Raw genomic sequence first — 22,715 nt, 5'->3', positions numbered from 1 at the left:
TTGACGGAGGCTTTTGCCCCTAAAGCCGTTCTCCCCCGAAAATAAAAAATGTATTCGTTCATTTTTTGCTTATGTCCCTATACAAAGTTTTGTTTCAATTCTTCATGTCCCTTATCCACTTCTGACATACTGTTATTAGCACTTTTGATAATTCATGATCAAAGGTTTGGAGGAGTCCGTGACCCACGTAACGGTTTTATTCAGGAAAATACGATCCCGTATTCCCTCATTTTATGTCTACAATATCTGTCCACAACTGCATTCACTTCGGTTCACTTCTTCTTGCCTTTCGGGCGTCAACTTTCAAAATTTTGTGGGGGGGAGCTTTTGTCCCCTCCCCTAAAATTGTTTTACGCAGAAAATAAAAATCTCGTTTTGTTTATTTTTTGCGTATTGTCCATACAAGAAGTTTCGTTGCAGTTCTTCATGTCCTTTGCAAACATCTGACATACTGTTACTAATACATTTGATATTTTGTGATCAAATGTTTGGAGAGGCCCGTGCCCCCAACCGTTTTTTTTTTTTTTTTTTTCAGCAAAATACGAAACCAGTATTCCCTCATTTTATGTCTACAATATCTATGCACAATTTTATTCACTTCGGTTCACTTGTTTTTGCCTTTCGGGCGTCAACTTTCAAAATTTTAGGCGGGGGCTTTTCCCCCCTAAAACCGTTTTTCCGCAGAAAAAAAACATGTATTCGTTTTTTTGATGTGTATTATCTATTTGCCAAATTTATCAAAATCGGAGTGTTACACCTTGGAAGTGTTCCTTGTTAGAAAATTCTTATTGCAGTATTAGTTGTCACACTAGGAGCTTTGTAGCTTCTGCCGGACTGAACCATCTCCTATATGTGTGTAGGCCTACTAAATACCATCTTTAGTGTTTCTAATTGCTGTAAGACTAAACTATCTCCATTTAGCCTTTTTTCGATATTTATTCTGATATGAGGAAATGTGTGATGTTGTACGTACTTGGCTAAATAAAAAATGACCTTTCATTAATGAAAAAAGGAGTTACTATTTTCTTTGAAATTCACTAGGCGTGCCAGTAGAGTACAAACTTTACCTCTATATTTCTTCATTTTCTAGTTCATCGCGTTTGGTTCAGTCTGTTTCTACACCATCCAAATACAAACATGAAAACAAACACAAGGTAAGGTAAGCTTGTCATTGAAAATGTGGGGGAAGGGGGGATGAAATATTTCTCCATTGCATGATTTTAAAGAAAAGTGTACCAAGTCGAGTCTGATGTCATTTACGTGGCTGAAATGATAGAATACAAATCATGGCTACCTGATCTTGAACTTTGTTGGCTGACTAAACCCATCTTTAATGTTTTCTTAAAGTAATTAACTGTTTCAGCTTCTTTTACTACCTGCGAGCAAGCAAGGCATCGAAAAAGTTGTGTTTTGGCAATAATACGAGTTTCAATAGCATTTGTCATCGTTTCATAGTCGTAACGCTCCACTCCCAGGAACATAAAATACAGGTTCTGTACACTATGCAGAAATATGCCGCCGGTTGAAAATACCGTCTAATAGACTTTAAAATACCACTTATTATACCCATCGTCAGGTGCGGATCCAGGACAGACTTATAGGGGGGCGGTAGATTGTAGTAGTACTACTTACAGCTACTTTTAAGAGCTCCAAACTCTGGGATGGGTTTTATTTATATATAAAAGAAAAAATAATCTTTTCGGGGTGGGGGCGATCGCCACGATCGCCTCTGGATCCGCCCCTGCCCATCGTTAAGCACTTGTAATCAATTTAGACTAGTAACCCTACACTTGTAAATCTGAAATTACTTCGTATTTAATTCTGTCGCCTGCAGAAATTTATTTTTATAAACATGTCTTTTCATGCAACGTCTTGAATTTTATCTGTAAATATTCCAAAATGTGGTGCATCAAAACTACATCTGCACCAAAATATACTAATGTGAGCTGTCCACCATATTCCAAAGCTTGTACTGAACTTGTTCAACGACAAGGCGTTTTTAATTAATTAATTATAAAGATCTTAGTTTTTTCTAAGTGTTATATTCTCCCATTTATATGGAGATAATTTCTTTTCTAAAACTGATTAAAATTATACAAACATGCTGTTGCTTTTTAATAGCAAAGTAAGTAATTTAAAGTAAAATAAGCTTCTTATTCAAGAATCATTATAATATTTAGGACAGTTTTAACGACATAAATATTTGAATTAAAGACTTAAGACAAAATATTAACAAAGATAAACCTTACAATAGAAGAAAACTGCGTAAGATGAGATTCTGTGCAAAAAAGAAGAAAATATAGCACAGATTTATTAGTATAATGTCGATAAAATAGTATAGTCTGGATTGGCTTTGTGCAAAAGGTGATTAGTATAGTGAAACTTGTTAGTGGAAACGTGATTGGGATCTCAGAATTTTTTTAAAAATTCAGTTCACTAAACCCGTATTCATTGAACTTATTTGACAAGGTAAGAGAGACTCATTCTCACACAATAACATGTTTTTTTGTTTGTTTTTTTTTTAACAAAGTAGTAATTAAAGTACCCGTTCTTTGCAACGAACGTAAAATCTTTTTGCGAAATATATTTGAAAAGTCATTTATTCCGAAGTTGTTTGTCCACTTGGTTTTCGACAAAAAGCGTAAAAAAAAAAAACTGCAAAAATTTAAAAACAATTAATTTTTAGGAGCCCATTAAAAGGTTTTAATAGAAATGAAATAAAATGAAATTCTTCAGTTTTACGTCCCTCGGTTATGCCGGCTAGGCTAAAGTAGACGGTGATGATGAGAAATGAATGAAAAAGGGAAAAAAAGAAAGTGGAAGGAAAAGGGCGAACCACGAGAGAATCCACACAGACGGTGTTTGTCCACCACACAGCTCATTTGGTGCGAGCTAGGATCGAACCAAGGACCCCATGCACCAGAGATGACCGCTCTACCACTGAGCCACCGCGGAATCTAAGGTTATAGTAGAGTAACGTATGGTTGACTAGAATAAGGTAGGGATAAGCAAAATAGGTTAGGGTCCGGTTAGCTTAGAGTTATGCAAGTTGGACCCATTTTGCGAAAATTAGTCGAGTTGATTTCAGTCGATTTTGAGTTTAATAATCTAGAGTTAATCCATCGAAACTAAAAATTTCAGTATGTCTAATGTTTCTCGGTGGCTTTTACCTAATTTTAGTGTGCTGAATCTGAATCTATCGGGTGTACAAATGTACACCTTGAGCGTTTTGAGTAGTTCAAGATGGCGGCTGTAAAATTGATAGGAATATTTTTGTATATTTTATCAAGATGAGTATCAAATTATATGTTTTTGGGATTACAGATTCGAATAATAATGTCAAAATGATATGAAATTGATACAAATCGAGATATTCAATATGGCACCCAATACGGCGGCCGTAAAATTGACAAGAATATTTTTGGAGTATTGTATCGACGTGGGTATCGAATTATATGTTTTTGGGTTGCATATTTCAATAGTTACTTCAAAAATCTTATGAAATTAATATAAATCAATATATTCAATATGGAATATTCAGATTTGTGACCCTCGAGCTAGGTACATACTTAGAAAAATATCTGACACACTGAAATTTTGGATTGGATGTTGATGCTTTGTCCGTCACCGCAAGTCACCTTGTTTGCGCTCCAGAACATTTTTCCCCACATTTTGGGCTTCTCTATATTTATTTACAGAACCATTCCTTTCTGTGTGCAAAAGGAAACAAACAACACAGGCTTAGGTTCTTATATTTTTCCCTGGACGTTTTCTTAATCAAGAATTGTGTTGCTGGCCACATTAATGCGAAATATGTACATTTACAATACAAAATGCCGATGTTTCTATGCAGGCCCGTATCCAGGGGGTCTAGGGGGGCGGGCCCCTCCTAAATTTTCGCTGGCCCACCCTAAAAGTTTCACGGTAGGCTTGCAAATGAACTATAATACGATGATAAACTATAGTATGGTTGGATCGGGCCCCCCTTACATATTTGGGCTGGCTACCGGCCTGTTTCTATGTTACTCCGCAACAAAATAATAAATATCACAGATCAGTCACTTGTCAGTCTTCGTCAGAAGAAGTATCCATGTTTTCGTCTTGTAGATTCCTAGTATTTTGACGTGTGAAGATATTCTGACATCGTTTAGAGGCTTCACAATTGCAGAAGTCAGTGCAGCTATTATGATTTGCCACACATCCACAACTTCCTTTACACATGTTTTCAGAAGAACAGCCGCAACTCACCATCTTTAAGATGTCTTTCGGTGCCATCACAGTTCCCGGTTATACAGTAACTGGTTCCAATGTTTTGTTCAGCTCATCACGATACCACCCAAAATGTGTCGGATCCATGTCTGGTAGATCTGGTTTATCTGCTTGTTTCCAAATACAAGTCTGGAAATGAGCTCTTTTTACATTTTCAGAGAATGCCTCCGTAGTTTGTGGCAAGCTCTTCAATTTCGGCATATATACGGCAGTCTTCTTTGACAGTTTCTTCAGCCAGACATCTCTTCTGACATCAGACATTGTAGGGCCACTTATCCTACTACCATAGCAAGAAGCTATAAACTCAGTTGCCTCCTGAATCACTTATTCAAGTAGTGATGTTTTATTTCCAAGCTTTTGAAGCTCCTTCCAACTTTGTAGTTCTTTCATTGCCTTCTGTTTTCCAATGCCATAAAGAGTAGGAACTGTATCGCAGCCAGAAAGAGAATGAAGTGCTAGTAAGTTTGAAACAATATCATAGTGTTTGGACACAGACAATCAAATGTCAATAACTCCTCTCTGACTTTGAATTGCCTCCATAAAAATGTTACAAGTAAGTTTTGTGTGTGGTAGTGGTGCATCAGGAGGAGAAGAACATCCGTGTCATCACTAATTACATTTATTGTACAATTTCTGTCGAGCTGATTGGCTACCATCAGTACTTGTGTGATAATTATGACATCAGCCTCTTCGTGAGTGTTTTTCATATCTGGACGTTTCTTGATACAATCAGCAGTTATTTCTGTTGTAACATCTTCTGGTCCAGTGATGAATAGGCTTTTGGTGGAATCTGATGGCAACCCTTCTGTCATTATATACTTGCAGATCAGCTGTACTAGTTGTACCTTATTCTTCGTAACATACAGCACAACTTGTTGGGAGGGCAAGGAGGTGTTGAAAGACAATTTATGATACCTGCTACATGTTGATCCTGTTCTGACGCTTCTTATTCCTCCTTTGGTGCTGTACTCCTTATATTAGTCAAATATCAGGTACACGTTGCATTTGTTCAATTTTTCAAGCACATATGACCGATACAATTTTATGAAGTCAAGAACAGTTCCGTTAGATAGCCAGTTAATCACCCACAAAACAGTACAACCATTAAGTATGATAGCATCTTCGTGCTTGTACGATCTCATAGACTTCTCTACCTGTAATATTTGTTTCAGTTTTGACTTACTTTTGCAGAACCTGGGAGTTCCATATTCATCAAACAAAGATGTGGGGACAGCGGCAAGCTCATATGAAATTACTCCTTTAGCATCAATATCTCTTGTAGATGTGAGACACATTGCACGCGTGTAAAAGAGTTCTGTGTCAGTGACACCAATACAAGCTGTTCTTTTGACGTCATCGCAGGAAACATTACGAACCGTTCTTGAGATTGGATCGTGAAAACCAGTTGGTAGTTTTTCTTCGTAAGAACACAACGCCTTCTCACCTATCTCAACAGCATTATCAACATTCATTTTCTGGGAACAAATTTTCCCTGTCACAATATTCACAATAGTTTTTGGGTGATCATCGGTCTTCAGAGGATCTATACAATGAGACAGCTTTTCCTTTAACTTAGTTTGGTCTGCAGCATCTCCTTTTACTCGAGATGGCATTTCTTCCTTATGCTTAGTTATTTCCATATCTCGTCCATCATCTCTCATGACATAACATAAATGTCATTTACTAAACGACTGCAGGTGTGAAAGCTGATAGCCCCTCGCTTCACTGCTGATGAATTTAGTGTAAGTCCGATTATTTCTTCTGGTGTATGGCCATAACGCATAAATGTATTCTCAATGAACATGTCTGACCATATAGCATTCTAGATACCTGGTTTGTGACGCAGAACATGTTCGCCTTTCATAAATCGTTCTAGTATTTTACTTGGAAGTCGCTCCATTGACAGATTTATGGAATATAACTACTATTTTGGTAAAACTAAATGCATAACATTTTCTTTTAAACATCTCTTATTTTGTTTCTGAGATATTTTTCCTAAATTCTATGAAAATGCTGCCATCTGTGAGCACAAAATTAAGGTATTTACGATTTATTATTACCCATGTCAGTAAATATTTTTTTCAGAAATAGATTTCAGAAATGACAACATAAACTTCTTTTGCAGCCGCCATATTGGGCGCCATATTGAATATCTCGATTTGTATCAATTTCATAACATTTTTTACATTATTATTGGAATCTGCAACCCAAAAAAACATATAATTTGATACCCATCTTTATAAAATATACAAAAAATATTCCTATCACTTTTACAGTCGCCATATTGGCCGCCATCTTGAATTACTCAAAGTGCTTAAGGTGTACATTTGTACTCCCAGCAGATTCAGATTCAGCACCCTCAAATGAGGTAAAAACCGCTGAAAAACATTTGACATACTGAAATTTTTGGTTTGGTCCAAAAGTAGGGTTTTTCCTCCAGACTATAACGTTCTTTTCAGCAGCGAGACTATATGAGAAGAGACCTACTGATTAACGTTTAATCCGAACTACATGAGCTTCCGCCGGGAATCGAACCCAGCTCGCACGCGAAATGCGCGTACACTAACCGCTTAGCCAGGAAGGACCCCTGAATATTAAATGAGAGAAATTTATCGTCTCTGCGTAGGGATACCAACAACCGAATCTCTGTACACATGTGTTCATGTTCAAAATGCAAATGCTCGTTACTTTCCCACAATCTAGCCATGCGGTAACCTTGCGCGAAGTAGTTCCTTTTCGCTTACCAAATAGTTGCATGTTTATAACTGCCTATAAAAAAATAAACACAATTTCTGCTCTTCTTACATATTACCAAGCACATGAACGATCCAATTATGCATTTCTTCCCTGTAAATTTTCAAAATTTTACTTGAAATGGACGACCAACTTTGAAACTTAACCCGTAAATAATGAGACAAGTAGGGGGGCGCGGTGGCTCGAGTAGAGCGTTCACCTCCAACGCTTGGGGTCCCTGGTTCGATCCCAGCTCGCGCCGTGTTGACTTTGTGGTGAACAAACACCGTGCTCGTCGGTTTTCTCAGCATTCTCCCGTTTCCTCCTACTTTCTTCATTCCACCATTTTACTCATATCTCATTATCACCGTCTCCTTTAGCCTAACCGGCATAACCATGGAACGTTAATCTTAAAGATTTCATTTCATTTTCAATGGGACAAGTACAGGTGCCGTTAGTTATCATTAATTGTGAAGATGGTAACGGATTAAGAACATTAATGAACTCGTGATAATCGACGTAGCCACCTCTTACAAAGAAACATACCAGTAATTTAAAAAATAGTTTTCCTCCAAGATTTCTCGTTTGCAATAACACCGACATAAGCCAACGTTACCCGTAAAGATATTAGCGAATCGATTCCAGTAACAAACTTAACCGAGGTAATTGCTGCGTCTTTCTATCGTGAAAATAAATAAATAAATAAAAAATTCGCTTCCTTTCAAAAGTTTTTTTTTTTTTTTTTTGCCTAAACCTAAATTTAACTACAACCGGACTTTCACCAATCAGTTTAGCGTTTTCAAAAGCTATGGATTTAACACTAACATCATTCAGTTTTAGATATGTTATTTTTCATCTCCGTGACGATAGGGATAAAGTTGAACTTGAACTGCGTCGGAGAATCACTATTCATCTCACGTCAGCAACTCAGAATACTATGGAGTTGACACTACTGTTCATCGCGAGCTCCCTTGTAACTATACAGTTAACATACGCGCATTTATTGCATGAGACCCGAGATCGATTCTCGACAGGAGCTCATGCGATTCGGATTCCATATTAAAACAGTAGATTCATATCTCATATAGTCTCGCTGCTGAAGAGGAAAGTAAGGTCCAACTCACCACCATTAATTTCCGTCGTCTCTGGTATTTATTATTCTCTTCTTTGATGCACACATTCTCAGCCACAAAGTCTAACCCCCGAGTCGAGAGTCAAAAAGGGCATCAGAGACAACTAGATGTAGAGAAGATCTCTCTTTGCTTGTAAAAAATGCTGGCTCTAGGTCACTCCTTCGACAGACGATGAACGACGACAGACAGACAATCATGGGTCAATGAAAACTTGATCCATGACTAACTGTCCCACCACCCCAATAACCCAATCACACCGAAGGCCCACCACCTACCACGACTCACTCTGACTGACCACCCACTATCATAAACACTGACACATGATCCACGCCCTTCTCTCCACTGACTAAAGATACACTTGTAATAATCAAAGCTGTGAATTTTTTACTAATTGGAGTTTGAATTTCTATGGTCAATCGTTCAAGAACTGCTCTGTAACGGGTTACATGCGTAGGATCAAAACTTCGTAGCATCCATACTGCGTACGATCCACACTGCATACACTGAGAAAATTCGTTCTTCGGACAGCGGTATATTGTACACATATACGAAATCCTCTTGCTTACTACAGAAATCAGAATGGAGCATAAGTTATCCATATGCTACACACGCACTGCCCTTAGATGTTACATCATGCCGTTGGAAGATGTCTGACATCTAACAGTTTTCCGTAAATCACATATATACACTTATGTTACATTCCTCAGCTATATGTTATATACGTCCATTTGTATGTGAGATCCTGACCACCTATATTGTTTTATACGGAAAGTACGTATAGATGGAACACTGATACAGAAAGTATTATAAAACATGCGTTTTCAGTTATACATCTGTTGTACGTTAAGTCCAAAAACTACAGGAATTACGAATGTAACCTACCTTTTTAAGTACGCCACCTACAGTTTTTTCTCAGTGTAGGATCCAAACTGCGTACGATTCAAACTGCGGACGATCCAAACTGCGTACAATTCAAACTGCGGACGATCCAAACTGCGTACAATTCAAACTGCGGACGATCCAAACTGCGTACGACCGAAACTGAAACCGGCGTAGGATCCAAAACAGGGATGGTCATATGATCGAACAATTGAAAAAAACAATTATTTTATAATCACAGAATATAAGGAATAATATTTTTTTGAAGTTATATAAGGAAAAACCGGCGTAGGATTAAAACTGTATGCAACCGAAACTGCGTAGGACCAAAACTGCATAGGATCCAAACTGCGTAAAAACGAAACTGACAAATAAAATAGTGACAAATATAATTAAATAATCATACAGGGGTGTACAGGAAATTTTCTTGGGGGACTATGGCTTATTCAGGAGGGCAGGAAAAGCTAACCGAAAGTCTTGTCTCAGCAGGGGCGTCGTTAAGGGGGTGAAAGGCGGAGCTTCCCCCACAAAGTCACCAACTTCTGATCAAGTTTGCAAATGTCTTATTCAGAAGATTGTCGTTACATTCCATTGACTTACTTAGCTTAACATTTTCTTACAAGTAAACCTTACGTTTGGGTGAATCGAGTTACTGACTGAGACACATATGAGAAAGTAGTACTAAATGTGGTCAGTATTTCAGTGAAGTTGTAGGTGCGAAGCTCCAGAGGTTTAGGAGATACAGCTACCAGAACATCACATGGAAGTACAGAATAGTCTTCATACAGTTGGAGGTAAAAGCTCTGTAAGACCTCTTGTAACGACAAAAGGTGAATAACAAATATATGGGTACATATTAGGACTAGGGGGAAGTCATGTAGTAAGGGTATACCTGACGGCGGCCATCTTGAAATCCGCCATTTTGAATTAAGGTTAAGTTTTTAAAATAGGAATAGGGTCATGTGATACATGATTTGAGGCGCAAATTTAATCAGAAGAACAATGGTGATGTTAATTTTGATTTATGCACAATTGGTAAAAAGTTACAGGGAATTTAAATATTGTTGCAGCATATGTATTAGTCCTATACCCCACCTTGTAAATTTTGCGTTAATGATAATAATTAAATAAAAAGCAGGTGGATAAATATTAGGTCTATGGTAAGAGTTGCCTTGATGGCGGCCATGTTCAAATCCGCCATTTTGAATCAGACAAAAGTTTTAAACAAAACGCATAACAGTGACACCTTATTAATAGCAAATTTTACCATAAATCCAACGGTATAACCATTTTTGCTTTATCATTAACCAGCATTTGTTATCGCATAAACAAGTTGCTAATTTAAGGAAAAATGACCAAAGTGGAATTGAGTCATAATTGAACTTGGGTCTTTCTTCCAGAAAAGTCCTCAATTAGTACAATCAATGTGTAGTTCAGAAAAGAGTGCATGACTTGCACAAATGCTCTGCTCACAGTGAGCACACCTCACAAAGGCAATCGAGTTACACTTGACATATTTGTCGTTAACAATTCCGTCAAAGCAGTATTCGTAAATCAAAATTAACGTATGGATTATGGAAAAATTTGCTATTAATAAGGTGTCACTGTTATGCGCTTTGTTTAAAACTTTTGTCTGATTCAAAATGGCGAATTTGAAATCACCGCCATCAAGGCAACTCTTACCATAGACCTAATATTTATCCACCTGCCTTTTATTTAATTACTATCATTAACACAAAATTTACAAGGTGGGGTAAAGGACTAATACATATGCTGCAACAATATTTAATTTCCCTGTAACTTTTTACCAATAGCGCATAAATCAAAATGAACGTCACCATTGTTCTTCTGATTAAATTTGCGCCTTAAATCATGTATCACATGACCCTATTCCTATTTTAAAAACTTAACCTTAATTCAAAATGGCGGATTTCAAGATGGCCGCCGTCAGGTATACTCTTACTATATGATTTCCCCCTGGTCCTAATATGTACCCATATATTTGTTATTCACCTTTTGTCGTTACAAGAGGTCTTACAGAGCTTTTACCTCCAACTGTATGAAGACTATTCTGTACTTCCATGTGATGTTCTGGTAGCTGTATCTCCTAAACCCCTGGAGCTTCGCACCTACAACTTCACTGAAATACTGACCACATTTAGTACTACTTTCTCATATGTGTCTCAGTCAGCAACTCGATTCACCCAAACGTAAGGTTTACTTGTTAGTTACCTAGTTGATGTGAATTGTCACTTCTTTTATAGACTTTGCAGGTGGCACAATTGACGGTTTATGTAACTAGTCTAGGCTTTTGTTAGGTGAGTCTTCGTCCCAAATTTACCAACTTCTGAAAAAGATGGCAAATTAAAATGCCTCATTGGCTAAATTTATTTAGAAGAATGCCGCTACCTTCAACTGACTTACTTGGCTTAGCATTTTGTTACTTAGCCAGTTGCTGTGATTTTCAATTTCTTTATGAACTTGGCAGTTGGCACAGTTGAATGTTTATGTAATTAGTCTAGTTTTAAGTAGGTGGGAATTTGTCGCCAGATACAAAATTTCCTCATCCTACGGCCTCGCACCTCATAAACCTACAGACATACCAAACCTAGTATTTATTCCGATTTCAAATACGGTACCTAAAATACGAGATTTTATACATCCAAAAAGTCTATTTTAATTACACTGTTTTTTTTTTTTCACTTTAAAGCTGCTAAAAATGGAAAATATTCACTTTTGTGAATTTTCTATATAGTTCCAGGAAGCTACAAACTTTGACAAATTTAATCATTCTAGTCCTACTGGAAGTGCTTAATCATTTTTCGGTGTAGAAAATGTTCCATAAATACCTTGGGATGCCTTAAATTGAAATAAGATGGAATGATTTCCCCATAAAACACAACTAAAGTTTTAAACTGTTATTTTATTTATTTATTGTAATTTTCATAGACAACCCTATCCAGACCCTACAATACCAAATTTTATTGTTTTTTAAATTCTAGTTTGTGGCCCCTGAGGCGTAGTCGCTAACGCTCGCGCTCAAATCAAGAGCGGTGCCGGATTCGATTCCAGGTAGAGCCACTAGATCGAAAAGGTGTACAGCATTTTCAGGCCAGCTATCCCGACTGAGGTTTATCCTGGGATTTCCTCACTCACACCAGGCAAACACCGGGATGGTACCTCACTTATAGGCCCCACGCCGCTTCCTTCCCCTCCTCATTCCTTTCTTCCCTTTCCTTCCCCGGATTCTGTGCTCGCCAAGAAACGTCATTCCTCAAACGTGACGGGCTGTTGATGCCGCTAGTGCCATAAAATTGTATAAATATATAATATATAAAATTATATGAACTGACAGAAAATAACGGACACTTCTGGTTAACGTGGAAACTTCAAATTTGGCACGTTTCTTCATTTCCGGAAATGACCGACCGAAAAAAGTGCTGAGTGAACACTTTTAGTTTTTAAGAGGTCTAATGGAAAGGAGAAAATTTTCTCCATGTTATTCTTATGGATGTTTTTGGAATTAAAAGTACAAAGTCGGTATCCTTGTACGTTTCCGATAGCACCATAGGTGTAAATCACCAAAAATAAAACATTCCAAATATATTGATTTTTTATGGGCAACTGAAAAATTCTAGCATTCCGGAACTAACCCACAGGAAAATTCCGAAAAGTGAATATTTTGTATTTTTATGGATCTAATGGGAAGAAGAAAATATTCCCCATGTTATTCTTAAAGGAGATGTTTTGGCCGCCAAATTATTGGACACTTCAAGTAGGACCTAGTGATGGGCAGTGGGAATATTCCCGGTGGGAAGGAAAATAAAAATTGGGAATATTTCCGGGTTTTTCCCTTGCATATACATTCCCGGGAAGAAATTTATTTTCATTTCTTTACTTTATTTTCTAAATTATAAGAACTGTATCACTAATTACTTTATTTTCATTTACTACTATGTTTTAAATAATTTGGAGGTTAAAATATTGAAATTCGTTGACTCTACTTTATATAATAGTTAATATAATGATTTTTAAATTTCCATTTCCATTTGTACTAGGTATGCAATGGATATACCCGATTGCAATGAAATGAGCTAAGCGAGCTTAAACTACGTAATCAGGAAGCGTTTTTCGGTGATTATTCCTCGATGGTACATCGGATTTTTGATTTCGACCTATGTTGTCACTCAGCACGACATACTCTATCAGCGTGCTAAGTTTGGTTGAGATCGGCCAAACTGTCTAGGAGTAAGCGTTTTTCGGTGATTATTCCTCGATGGTACATCGGATTTTTGATTTCGACCTATGTTGTCACTCAGCACGACATAGTCTATCAGCGTGCTAAGTTTGGTTGAGATCGGCCAAACGGTCTAGGAGAAAGCGTTTTTCGGTGATTATTTCTCGATGGTACATCGGATTTTTGATTTCGACCTATGTTGTCACTCAGCACGACATACTCTATCAGCGTGCTAAGTTTGGTTGAGATCGGCCAAACGGTCTAGGAGGAGTTCGCGGACAACCAAACGGCTAACCCGAGTATAAGAGCTTCGCTTCGCTCAGCTCAACTAGAAAGTGGAAAAATACTAATTTAGAAATGAAAGAAACAAGTCAGTAGTGTAGAAATATTATACAGATACAGAAGTAATATCAATACACCCCGAATCATCGTTAGTAATAGACGTTGTCTGTCTACTGTCTCTGACTCAGAGCTTCTGAATAGGTACCCAGTCTTCTCTTACATGTGAATTAACCCATGAAATTTCGAGATATAGGCTGGAAGAAAAGTCATGTGTGGCAATGTTAAGTGTAAAATTCTAAAGATAAGTCACAATCTTGCAAATATTGTGGACATAAATATGTATGCGCAAATGTTGATAAAATTGTGAGACGTGTTTTCTGGCAGTTTCCCAACTTAATTTGTTTATAACATTTAAAAATTTAATATATTTATAATATCAGTAGCAGGGTCAAGTTTAGAAAATACACTTACGTTAAATTTACACTGTTTAGCGGTGTAAAAATATGTGGACTTCCTATACGGTATCAAATGATTTTCAACATATTTACTCGGACAAAACATATTGTAAGTAAATATACATTTACGCGTATTTTCTAACTATAATAAAATAACACAATACCCTTCAGAATATACATTTTAAAGAATCCTCTGGAGACAACAGTAATAAATATACTGTGAGAAAAAAAAAGGAATTTTATTTTTAAATTAATATAGTAATAGAATGCAATTTTCTCTCGTTTATACATAAATTCCCGGAATATTCGGATTTTTGAGAATCTTCCCGGGAATTTTCCCTGAGAATATTCCCGAAAAATATTTTCCCGGGAATTTACCCATCACTGTTACTACATTATGATTTCAAAATTAAATTCGTTTTTTATCACAGTATATTATTACAGTTGTCTCCAGAGGATTCTTTAAAATGTATATTCTGAACGGTACTATGTTACTTTATTAATATTTTATTATATTTGAAGACTACGCATAAATGTATATTTACCTACAATATTTTCTATGCAAGTAAGTATGTGAGAAAAAATGATATAGTAAGTCCAATTACTTTTACACCGCTAAACAATTTAAATTTATATGTAAGTGGATTTTCTAAACTTACGTGGATTTTCTAAACTTGACTCTACTAGTGATATTATAAACATATTAAATTTTTGAATGTTGAAACAAGTTAGGTTGGGTAACTGCTAGAAGACACATATCTCACAATTTTATCAACATTTGCGCATACATATTTACGTTCACAATATGTGCAAGACACTGACTTATCTTTATAATTTAGCACGTAACATTGATAGACACGACCTTTCTTCCTACCTATTTCTCGAAATTTCACGCGTTGATTCACATCTAAGAGAAGTCCGATTACCACTTCAGAAATTTGAGTCAGAGACAAGACAGACCGACGTCTATTACTAACGATGGTTCGGGGTGTGTTTATAGTACTTCATCTACATTTCTGCATAATGTCTACATTATTTACAAACTGGTTCCTTTTCATCATTTGTAAATTAGTATTTTGCTACTTTTTAGTGGAAATTAAAATGGAACTTAGAAAATCTTATTATTAGTTATATAAAGTACAGACAACAAATTTTAACCTCCAGATTATTTGAAACCTAGAAGTAAATCATAATAAATGAAAATAAAGTAATTACTCATATGGTTCGTATAATTTGAAAGATAAAGTAGAGAAATGGAAATAAATTCCTTCCCGGGAATGTATATGCCAGGAAAAAACCGGGAATATTCCCACTTTTTATTTTCCTTCCCACCGGGAATATTCCCACTACCCACGACTAGCCCTACCCGAAGTGCCCAACATTTTTTTTTGTGCCAAATCATATCCCATTTAAATAACATGGGAACGATTTTTCTGTTGCTTATAAAGCGTCAATAAAGTTGGATTTTTTAAAATTATTTTTGGTGATTTACTTGGATGATGATATGGGAAAAGTACAAGGATACCAACTTTTAAGTTTTAATTCCAATTCTAGGTACCGAAAACATAAGATTTTAGGTCAAGAAACTCTCCCGTAAAGTAACGGGAAAATTTTTCTCCTCCCGATTCGACCCTCTAAAAACTGAATTTTCCGCTGGGTTAGACCTGGAATGCTACACTCATGCGAAAGCTGACCATTGGGGCCCTCTGCAATTTTCTTTGTGATTGTACATAAATTCCCGGAAAATTCCCATTTTGGGAATCTTCCCAGGGAACAGTCCCGGAAAATATCTTACCCATCACTAGGTAGGGCCCCAATGGTCAGCTTTGGTATGATTGTAGCAGTCTGAGACAAACCCAAAGGAAAATTCCGAAAAGTGAATATTTTCAGTTTTTAGCGAGTCTAAAGGGAGGAGAAAAAACTCCTTCTTATTTAAATGGATGTTTCCTAGGGACATAAAATAACATGATTGAATTGGGAATGGGAATTTAAAATTCGGTATGGTTGTAGGCTCATGATATGCGAGGTCGTAGTCCGAGCTAAAATGGATCCCACCTGTGCTCCTTTGTTTCCAGGTCCATTCGGCTAAACTTTGGCTTCGCTGAAACGATAGTGTCACTAATCGTTTCAGCTACCCCAAATACTATTAATTCAACACATATATATATATATATATATATATATATATATATATATATATATATATATATATATATATATATATATATATATATATATATGTGTGTGTGTGTGTGTGTGTGTGTGTTTGCATCCGCTTGTCAAAGGAGACCTTAGGATAAGGTAGTAGCAAATTGAAGAGATTTCTTGGAAAACTCGATTTCCGTACCCAAAAATTCAAACATTTTTAAAGAATAAGTATGATGTTGGCGAACACGGCTTGTCTAGGAACTATTTAGTAACACATTTTGATTTGGAATTTAGTACATGAAAGGCAACGATAGTCTTCTATGTAATAATTGCCAACTAAGCATTTTAATTTGCCAACTTGTTCGGAAGTTGGTAAATTTGGGACGAAGCCCCACCTAGCCAAAAACCTAAACTAACTACGTAAATCTTCAATTGTGCCAACTGCCAAGTCAGTGAAAGAATTGATAATTCACAACAACTGGATAACTAAGAAAATGCTAACTTGATCAGAAGTCGATGACTTTGGGAGGGGAGGCTTCCCCCTTTTCCGCTTAGCGACGGCCCTGGTCGTATGCAGTGTGGATCGTACGCAGTTTGGAACGTACGTACTTTGGATCCTACGCAGTTTCGGTCGTACGGAGTCCATGAATATAACCCTAATTATTAGTTGCACAGGTTAAATAAATTAAAGAGATAATTTAAACATATATTTTTGAGCCCATGATTGAAACTTAAATTATTTCAGGGCAACGGCGTAGGATCAAAACTGCGTAGGATCCAAACATATTTTGAGCTGAATTTTTTTGTTCTTACGCAGTTTGTATCCTACGTCGCATTCCTCTCTGTAACAATAATGGTGGATCTGACCTGTACGATATACAATGGTAAAGTGTCAGTCATGGGCCATAATACGATGAATTTCAATTTAACTATTACATATAATTATTTCGTTGATGAATTACAGATACTTTTTCTGCGGAAAATATAATGAAATTTGAAAGTCTCAAATCAACGTAAAGCAGGCCAACGTAAAGGAAAGGTAAAATTCGACTGTCTTAAAAGTCAAGTAGTAAGTACTATTGCTATTATTACAATTACAAATATCAATATTCAAAAATCCGCGAAGTTCTTTTCTTTTTTTACTTAGATATACTCATGCCAGGTAAGTAAATAAAAACAAATGAAAAAGGAAAAAACATAGTGGTTCGTGGGTCAGAGTGCGTCACAGTTGGTGGTAGATACGTCGCAGTAGGTAAAGGTCTGTTGAACTACGACCCACTGACCCACTAAAAAGTCGTGACTCACTCCATCTCTGACGCAGTCACAAACAATATTTTATTATTAAAGATAATGCGGTATTTCCTTTTCTCTAAAAGTACTATTATTTTTTAGCATCCTGAAATAGTATACTATTGCCTTATTCGGATTGCGCAAGTGTCACTTATACTGTTGTAACATTAGTACGTCCATTCGTCAGTCCGTCCATCATTACACTCGATAACTGTTAAATCGAAGCAAAAGTTTCAATTCTGTTCTTCGTAATAGATAGCTATAGTGATTATCTTGGTGGATTTCATTAACGGAGTCAATCCATTAACGTCTTAACGGGTAACGGTAACTTACACCCGTTCGTCAGTGCAGTCAATTCGTTAATACTTCAACGAGTAACGGCGACTTACGTCTGTTCGTAGTTTAGTCATTCCCTTAACATCTTAACGGGTAACGGTCACTTAGGTCCTTTCGTTAGTGGAGTAAATTCGTTAACATCGTAACAGGTAACAGTTACTTACATACGTTCGTCAGTGCAGTCAATTCATTAACATTTCAACGAGTAACTAGCGAATTGCTAGTAGAAGTTACACATCTCGCTGTTTAAGACAACAATTCTCCAGTGGTTGATATCTACTAGACAAAACTGAAAATTGCAGTGCGTGATCCTATTTATCGTCTAGCAAACTCTCTTCTTTCGTTTCGAAATTTGTCATTATTTTTTGCAACAGGTTTACATTAACCAACTGTCATAAGCGTAGACTTCTTATATGATTGGATCAATTGTTGATTATAATTTTTAGGAGAATTTGCTTAACATGGTGTAGTCACGTGGAGGTCTCTTTTGCTCCTTTCAGTAAATTCTCTTGTTAATACAATTTAGTCTATTATTTTTTTATAACCTTAATAGATCCTATTTTATTTAAAAGTAATTAGATAATCCATGACACGGAATCCATACACAAAGAACGTTAACTGTATAAAAATTACAGAATAACATTAAATTTTAAATGGAGGCCTATTGCCCTCCACGTGACTAATGCCGTTCCAGTGGGCTACGCGACCACTGCAGTATTAATAAGGGTAATGTGTGAAAGGCGCTTACATGGTTATTTTGTATACTCAATTCAGCTCCAAACATTCTTTATAAGGAATCAGCAAATGGTTGCTATGGAGACAAACACTTTTAACCTTGATAATAATCTCATTTCACTATTCCAGTATATTGCCAAGTGATAAAGCATATCTACACCCTTATGCATAATTTCTAGATTCCAATTCGTATAGAAGAAGCTTGAGGATCGCTATAAGACAACTTACTAAAATATACAAATAGCGATGTCATCTTTACAGGCTGTTGCTTGGCTGCTAGTGGTTGTTTCCTTAATATTTTCTTCTACTTCCACACATAATACTTTTAATAAAATCTGGTAGTCTCGCCCGCATATTTTCGAAATACACTCAGCCCTAGCCAGAAGGCATTAGGTTTGGCAACATCGCACGGAAACGAATGCTCAATTGCATTCTAACCAGTTCCTACTACTACTACTACTATTATTATTATTATTATTATTATTATTATTATTATTATTATTATTATTATTATTATTATTATTATTATTTATTATTATTATTATTATTATTATTATTATTACTACTACTACTACTACTACTTTTACTATGGATCTGTATAAGTACAAGGGCAAACTTATTTTAAGGAAAGAAGTTTAATGAAAATTTTAAAAAATAATCGTTAAATCACTTTTTCAATATTATTTTAATCTTATTTTAACGAAAGAAGTATTATAACAAATTTTTTAAAGTAGTAAGAAGAACTTTCCTAAGGCAGGACTTGAACCCACGCCAACAACGATTTTCCTTCCTAGTATGTTACGCTAACCCACTCGGCTACCGGGACCGACACCAGCTGGCGTTTACTTTGTGGTATATGTAGGTCATGACTCGTGATCGCGATATAAACGTCATTCATTTTTCCTACATTGTTGCCAAGCGTAACCCCGTTCACAATGCCTTCTGGCTAGAGTTCAGTGTATTTCGAAAATATGCGTCCCGCACTAGTACGTTTAACAATACTGCCAATACTTGAGATTTCCTAACCTAGTTTCTCTATTCCTTAAGTGAGGTTGAAGAGAATTATCCACAGGAACTCGTGCACTAAACATACACCTAATTACTACCTAGATAAAAAGGTAACATCCATTAACTTTGAACATGACAATGATGTTTCAGAAACATAACAAGTAATATTATTTACAGGTTGATTATTCCTAAATGGCAAGGAATTCGCAGGGCTTTGAAACTACGGATTTCTCAGGATTAGTATCAACTTTTTTTATAGACGAAGAGACTGAGAAACCGCAAGTATATACATTTTAAGCACTTTGGTAGTTAAATATTGATTTATTACTATTTCAGTTTAGAATTTAACGCATAGATTATATTAGTTTATTACATTGAGAAAACAATAAAGGCTCCGTTATAGAGCACTCACCTCTAGAGTATTGGGTTCATGATTTAACCCTAGTTGTTAAATGTTTGTGATATACAAACATAATTTGCATGGATTTTCTTCAGCTTCTTCCGTTTCCTCGCAGTTTCTTCATTCCATCACTATCATTTATCTCATTATCACAGCCTCCATTATCCAACGTGCATTAACATGTAACATTAAAGTAAAAATACGAACTAATATATTCTCCTTGCTACATGATTTAGAACATGTATTACCACTCTAGAAGCAGTGTAAATGAACTAAGAAATACATGTTTATACTTAGAAGTGCATGTATAATGCTTATTTTGAGCATTCTGTTATCTTCACAAGTTTATTGACACTACTACGAGCGCTGATCAGAATCTTAAGTTACAAAGGCTGCAGTCAAACATGTATATATTATTTCATACAAACAATACAGTCAATAAGTTATTTTTTTCATACAACCAATACAATCAACCCAATATATTAGGTTATTTTTTTCATACAACCAATACAATCAACCCAATATATTAGGTTATTTTTTTCATACAATCAACCCAATATATTAGGTTATTTTTTTCATACAACCAATACAATCAACCCAATATATTAGGTTATTTTTTTCATACAACCAATACAATCAACCCAATATATTAGGTTATTTTTTTCATACAACCAACACAATCAACCCAATATATTAGGTTATTTTTTTCATACAACCAATACAATCAACCCAATACATTAGGTTATTTTTTTCATACAACCAATACAATCAACCCAATATATTAGGTTATTTTTTCATACAATCAACCCAATATATTAGGTTATTTTTTTCATACAATCAACCCAATATATTAGGTTATTTTTTTCATACAACCAATACAATCAACCCAATACATTAGGTTATTTTTTCATACAATCAACCCAATATATTAGGTTATTTTTTTCATACAACCAATACAATCAACCCAATACATTAGGTTATTTTTTTCATACAACCAATACAATCAACCCAATATATTAGGTTATTTTTTTCATACAACCAATACAATCAACCCAATATATTAGGTTATTTTTTTCATACAACCAATACAATCAACCCAATATATTAGGTTATTTTTTCATACAATCAACCCAATATATTAGGTTATTTTTTTCATACAATCAACCCAATATATTAGGTTATTTTTTTCATACAACCAATACAATCAACCCAATACATTAGGTTATTTTTTCATACAATCAACCCAATATATTAGGTTATTTTTTTCATACAACCAATACAATCAACCCAATACATTAGGTTATTTTTTTCATACAACCAATACAATCAACCCAATACATTAGGTTATTTTTTTCATACAACCAATACAATCAACCCAATATATTAGGTTATTTTTTTCATACAACCAATACAATCAACCCAATACATTAGGTTATTTTTTTCATACAACCAATACAATCAACCCAATATATTAGGTTATTTTTTTCATACAACCAATACAATCAACCCAATATATTAGGTTATTTTTTTCATACAACCAATACAATCAACCCAATATATTAGGTTATTTTTTCATACAATCAACCCAATATATTAGGTTATTTTTTTCATACAATCAACCCAATATATTAGGTTATTTTTTTCATACAACCAATACAATCAACCCAATATATTAGGTTATTTTTTTCATACAACCAATACAATCAACCCAATACATTAGGTTATTTTTTTCATACAACCAATACAATCAACCCAATATATTAGGTTATTTTTTTCATACAACCAATACAATCAACCCAATACATTAGGTTATTTTTTTCATACAACCAATACAATCAACCCAATATATTAGGTTATTTTTTTCATACAACCAATACAATCAACCCAATACATTAGGTTATTTTTTTCATACAACCAATACAATCAACCCAATACATTAGGTTATTTTTTTCATACAACCAATACAATCAACCCAATATATTAGGTTATTTTTTTCATACAACCAATACAATCAACCCAATATATTAGGTTATTTTTTTCATACAACCAATACAATCAACCCAATATATTAGGTTATTTTTTTCATACAACCAATACAATCAACCCAATATATTAGGTTATTTTTTTCATACAACCAATACAATCAACCCAATATATTAGGTTATTTTTTCATACAATCAACCCAATATATTAGGTTATTTTTTTCATACAATCAACCCAATATATTAGGTTATTTTTTTCATACAACCAATACAATCAACCCAATACATTAGGTTATTTTTTCATACAATCAACCCAATATATTAGGTTATTTTTTTCATACAACCAATACAATCAACCCAATACATTAGGTTATTTTTTTCATACAACCAATACAATCAACCCAATACATTAGGTTATTTTTTTCATACAACCAATACAATCAACCCAATATATTAGGTTATTTTTTTCATACAACCAATACAATCAACCCAATACATTAGGTTATTTTTTTCATACAACCAATACAATCAACCCAATATATTAGGTTATTTTTTTCATACAACCAATACAATCAACCCAATACATTAGGTTATTTTTTTCATACAACCAATACAATCAACCCAATATATTAGGTTATTTTTTTCATACAACCAATACAATCAACCCAATACATTAGGTTATTTTTTTCATACAACCAATACAATCAACCCAATATATTAGGTTATTTTTTTCATACAACCAATACAATCAACCCAATATATTAGGTTATTTTTTTCATACAACCAATACAATCAACCCAATATATTAGGTTATTTTTTTCATACAAC

General features: G+C 35.0%; 1 protein-coding gene across 4 annotated transcripts in view; it reads left to right on the top strand.

The window, feature by feature from the left end:
- The first annotated feature begins 2,298 nt into the window (after positions 1 to 2,298).
- Positions 2,299 to 22,715, top strand: part of LOC145675914 (sodium- and chloride-dependent glycine transporter 2-like) — a 158,438-nt gene continuing 138,021 nt past the window's right edge. For 3 of the 4 annotated variants that reach the window (XM_081746714.1, XM_081746713.1, XM_081746711.1), the window contains exons 1-3: positions 2,299 to 2,469; positions 17,101 to 17,175; positions 19,683 to 19,787. In XM_081746714.1, the coding sequence (XP_081602840.1) occupies positions 19,698 to 19,787 (90 nt within the window). In that variant the 5' untranslated portion in view covers positions 2,299 to 2,469; positions 17,101 to 17,175; positions 19,683 to 19,697. The remainder of the gene's footprint in view (positions 2,470 to 17,100; positions 17,176 to 19,682; positions 19,788 to 22,715) is intronic. The other variant, XM_081746712.1, reaches the window with a different exon arrangement.

Source organism: Thermobia domestica, chromosome 18 (genome assembly GCF_964235325.1).
Source record: "Thermobia domestica chromosome 18, izTheDome1.hap1.1, whole genome shotgun sequence".
Taxonomy (NCBI): domain Eukaryota; kingdom Metazoa; phylum Arthropoda; class Insecta; order Zygentoma; family Lepismatidae; genus Thermobia; species Thermobia domestica.
The sequence above is the reverse complement of the archived record's forward strand: the minus strand, read 5'-3'. Positions and strand labels throughout refer to the sequence as shown.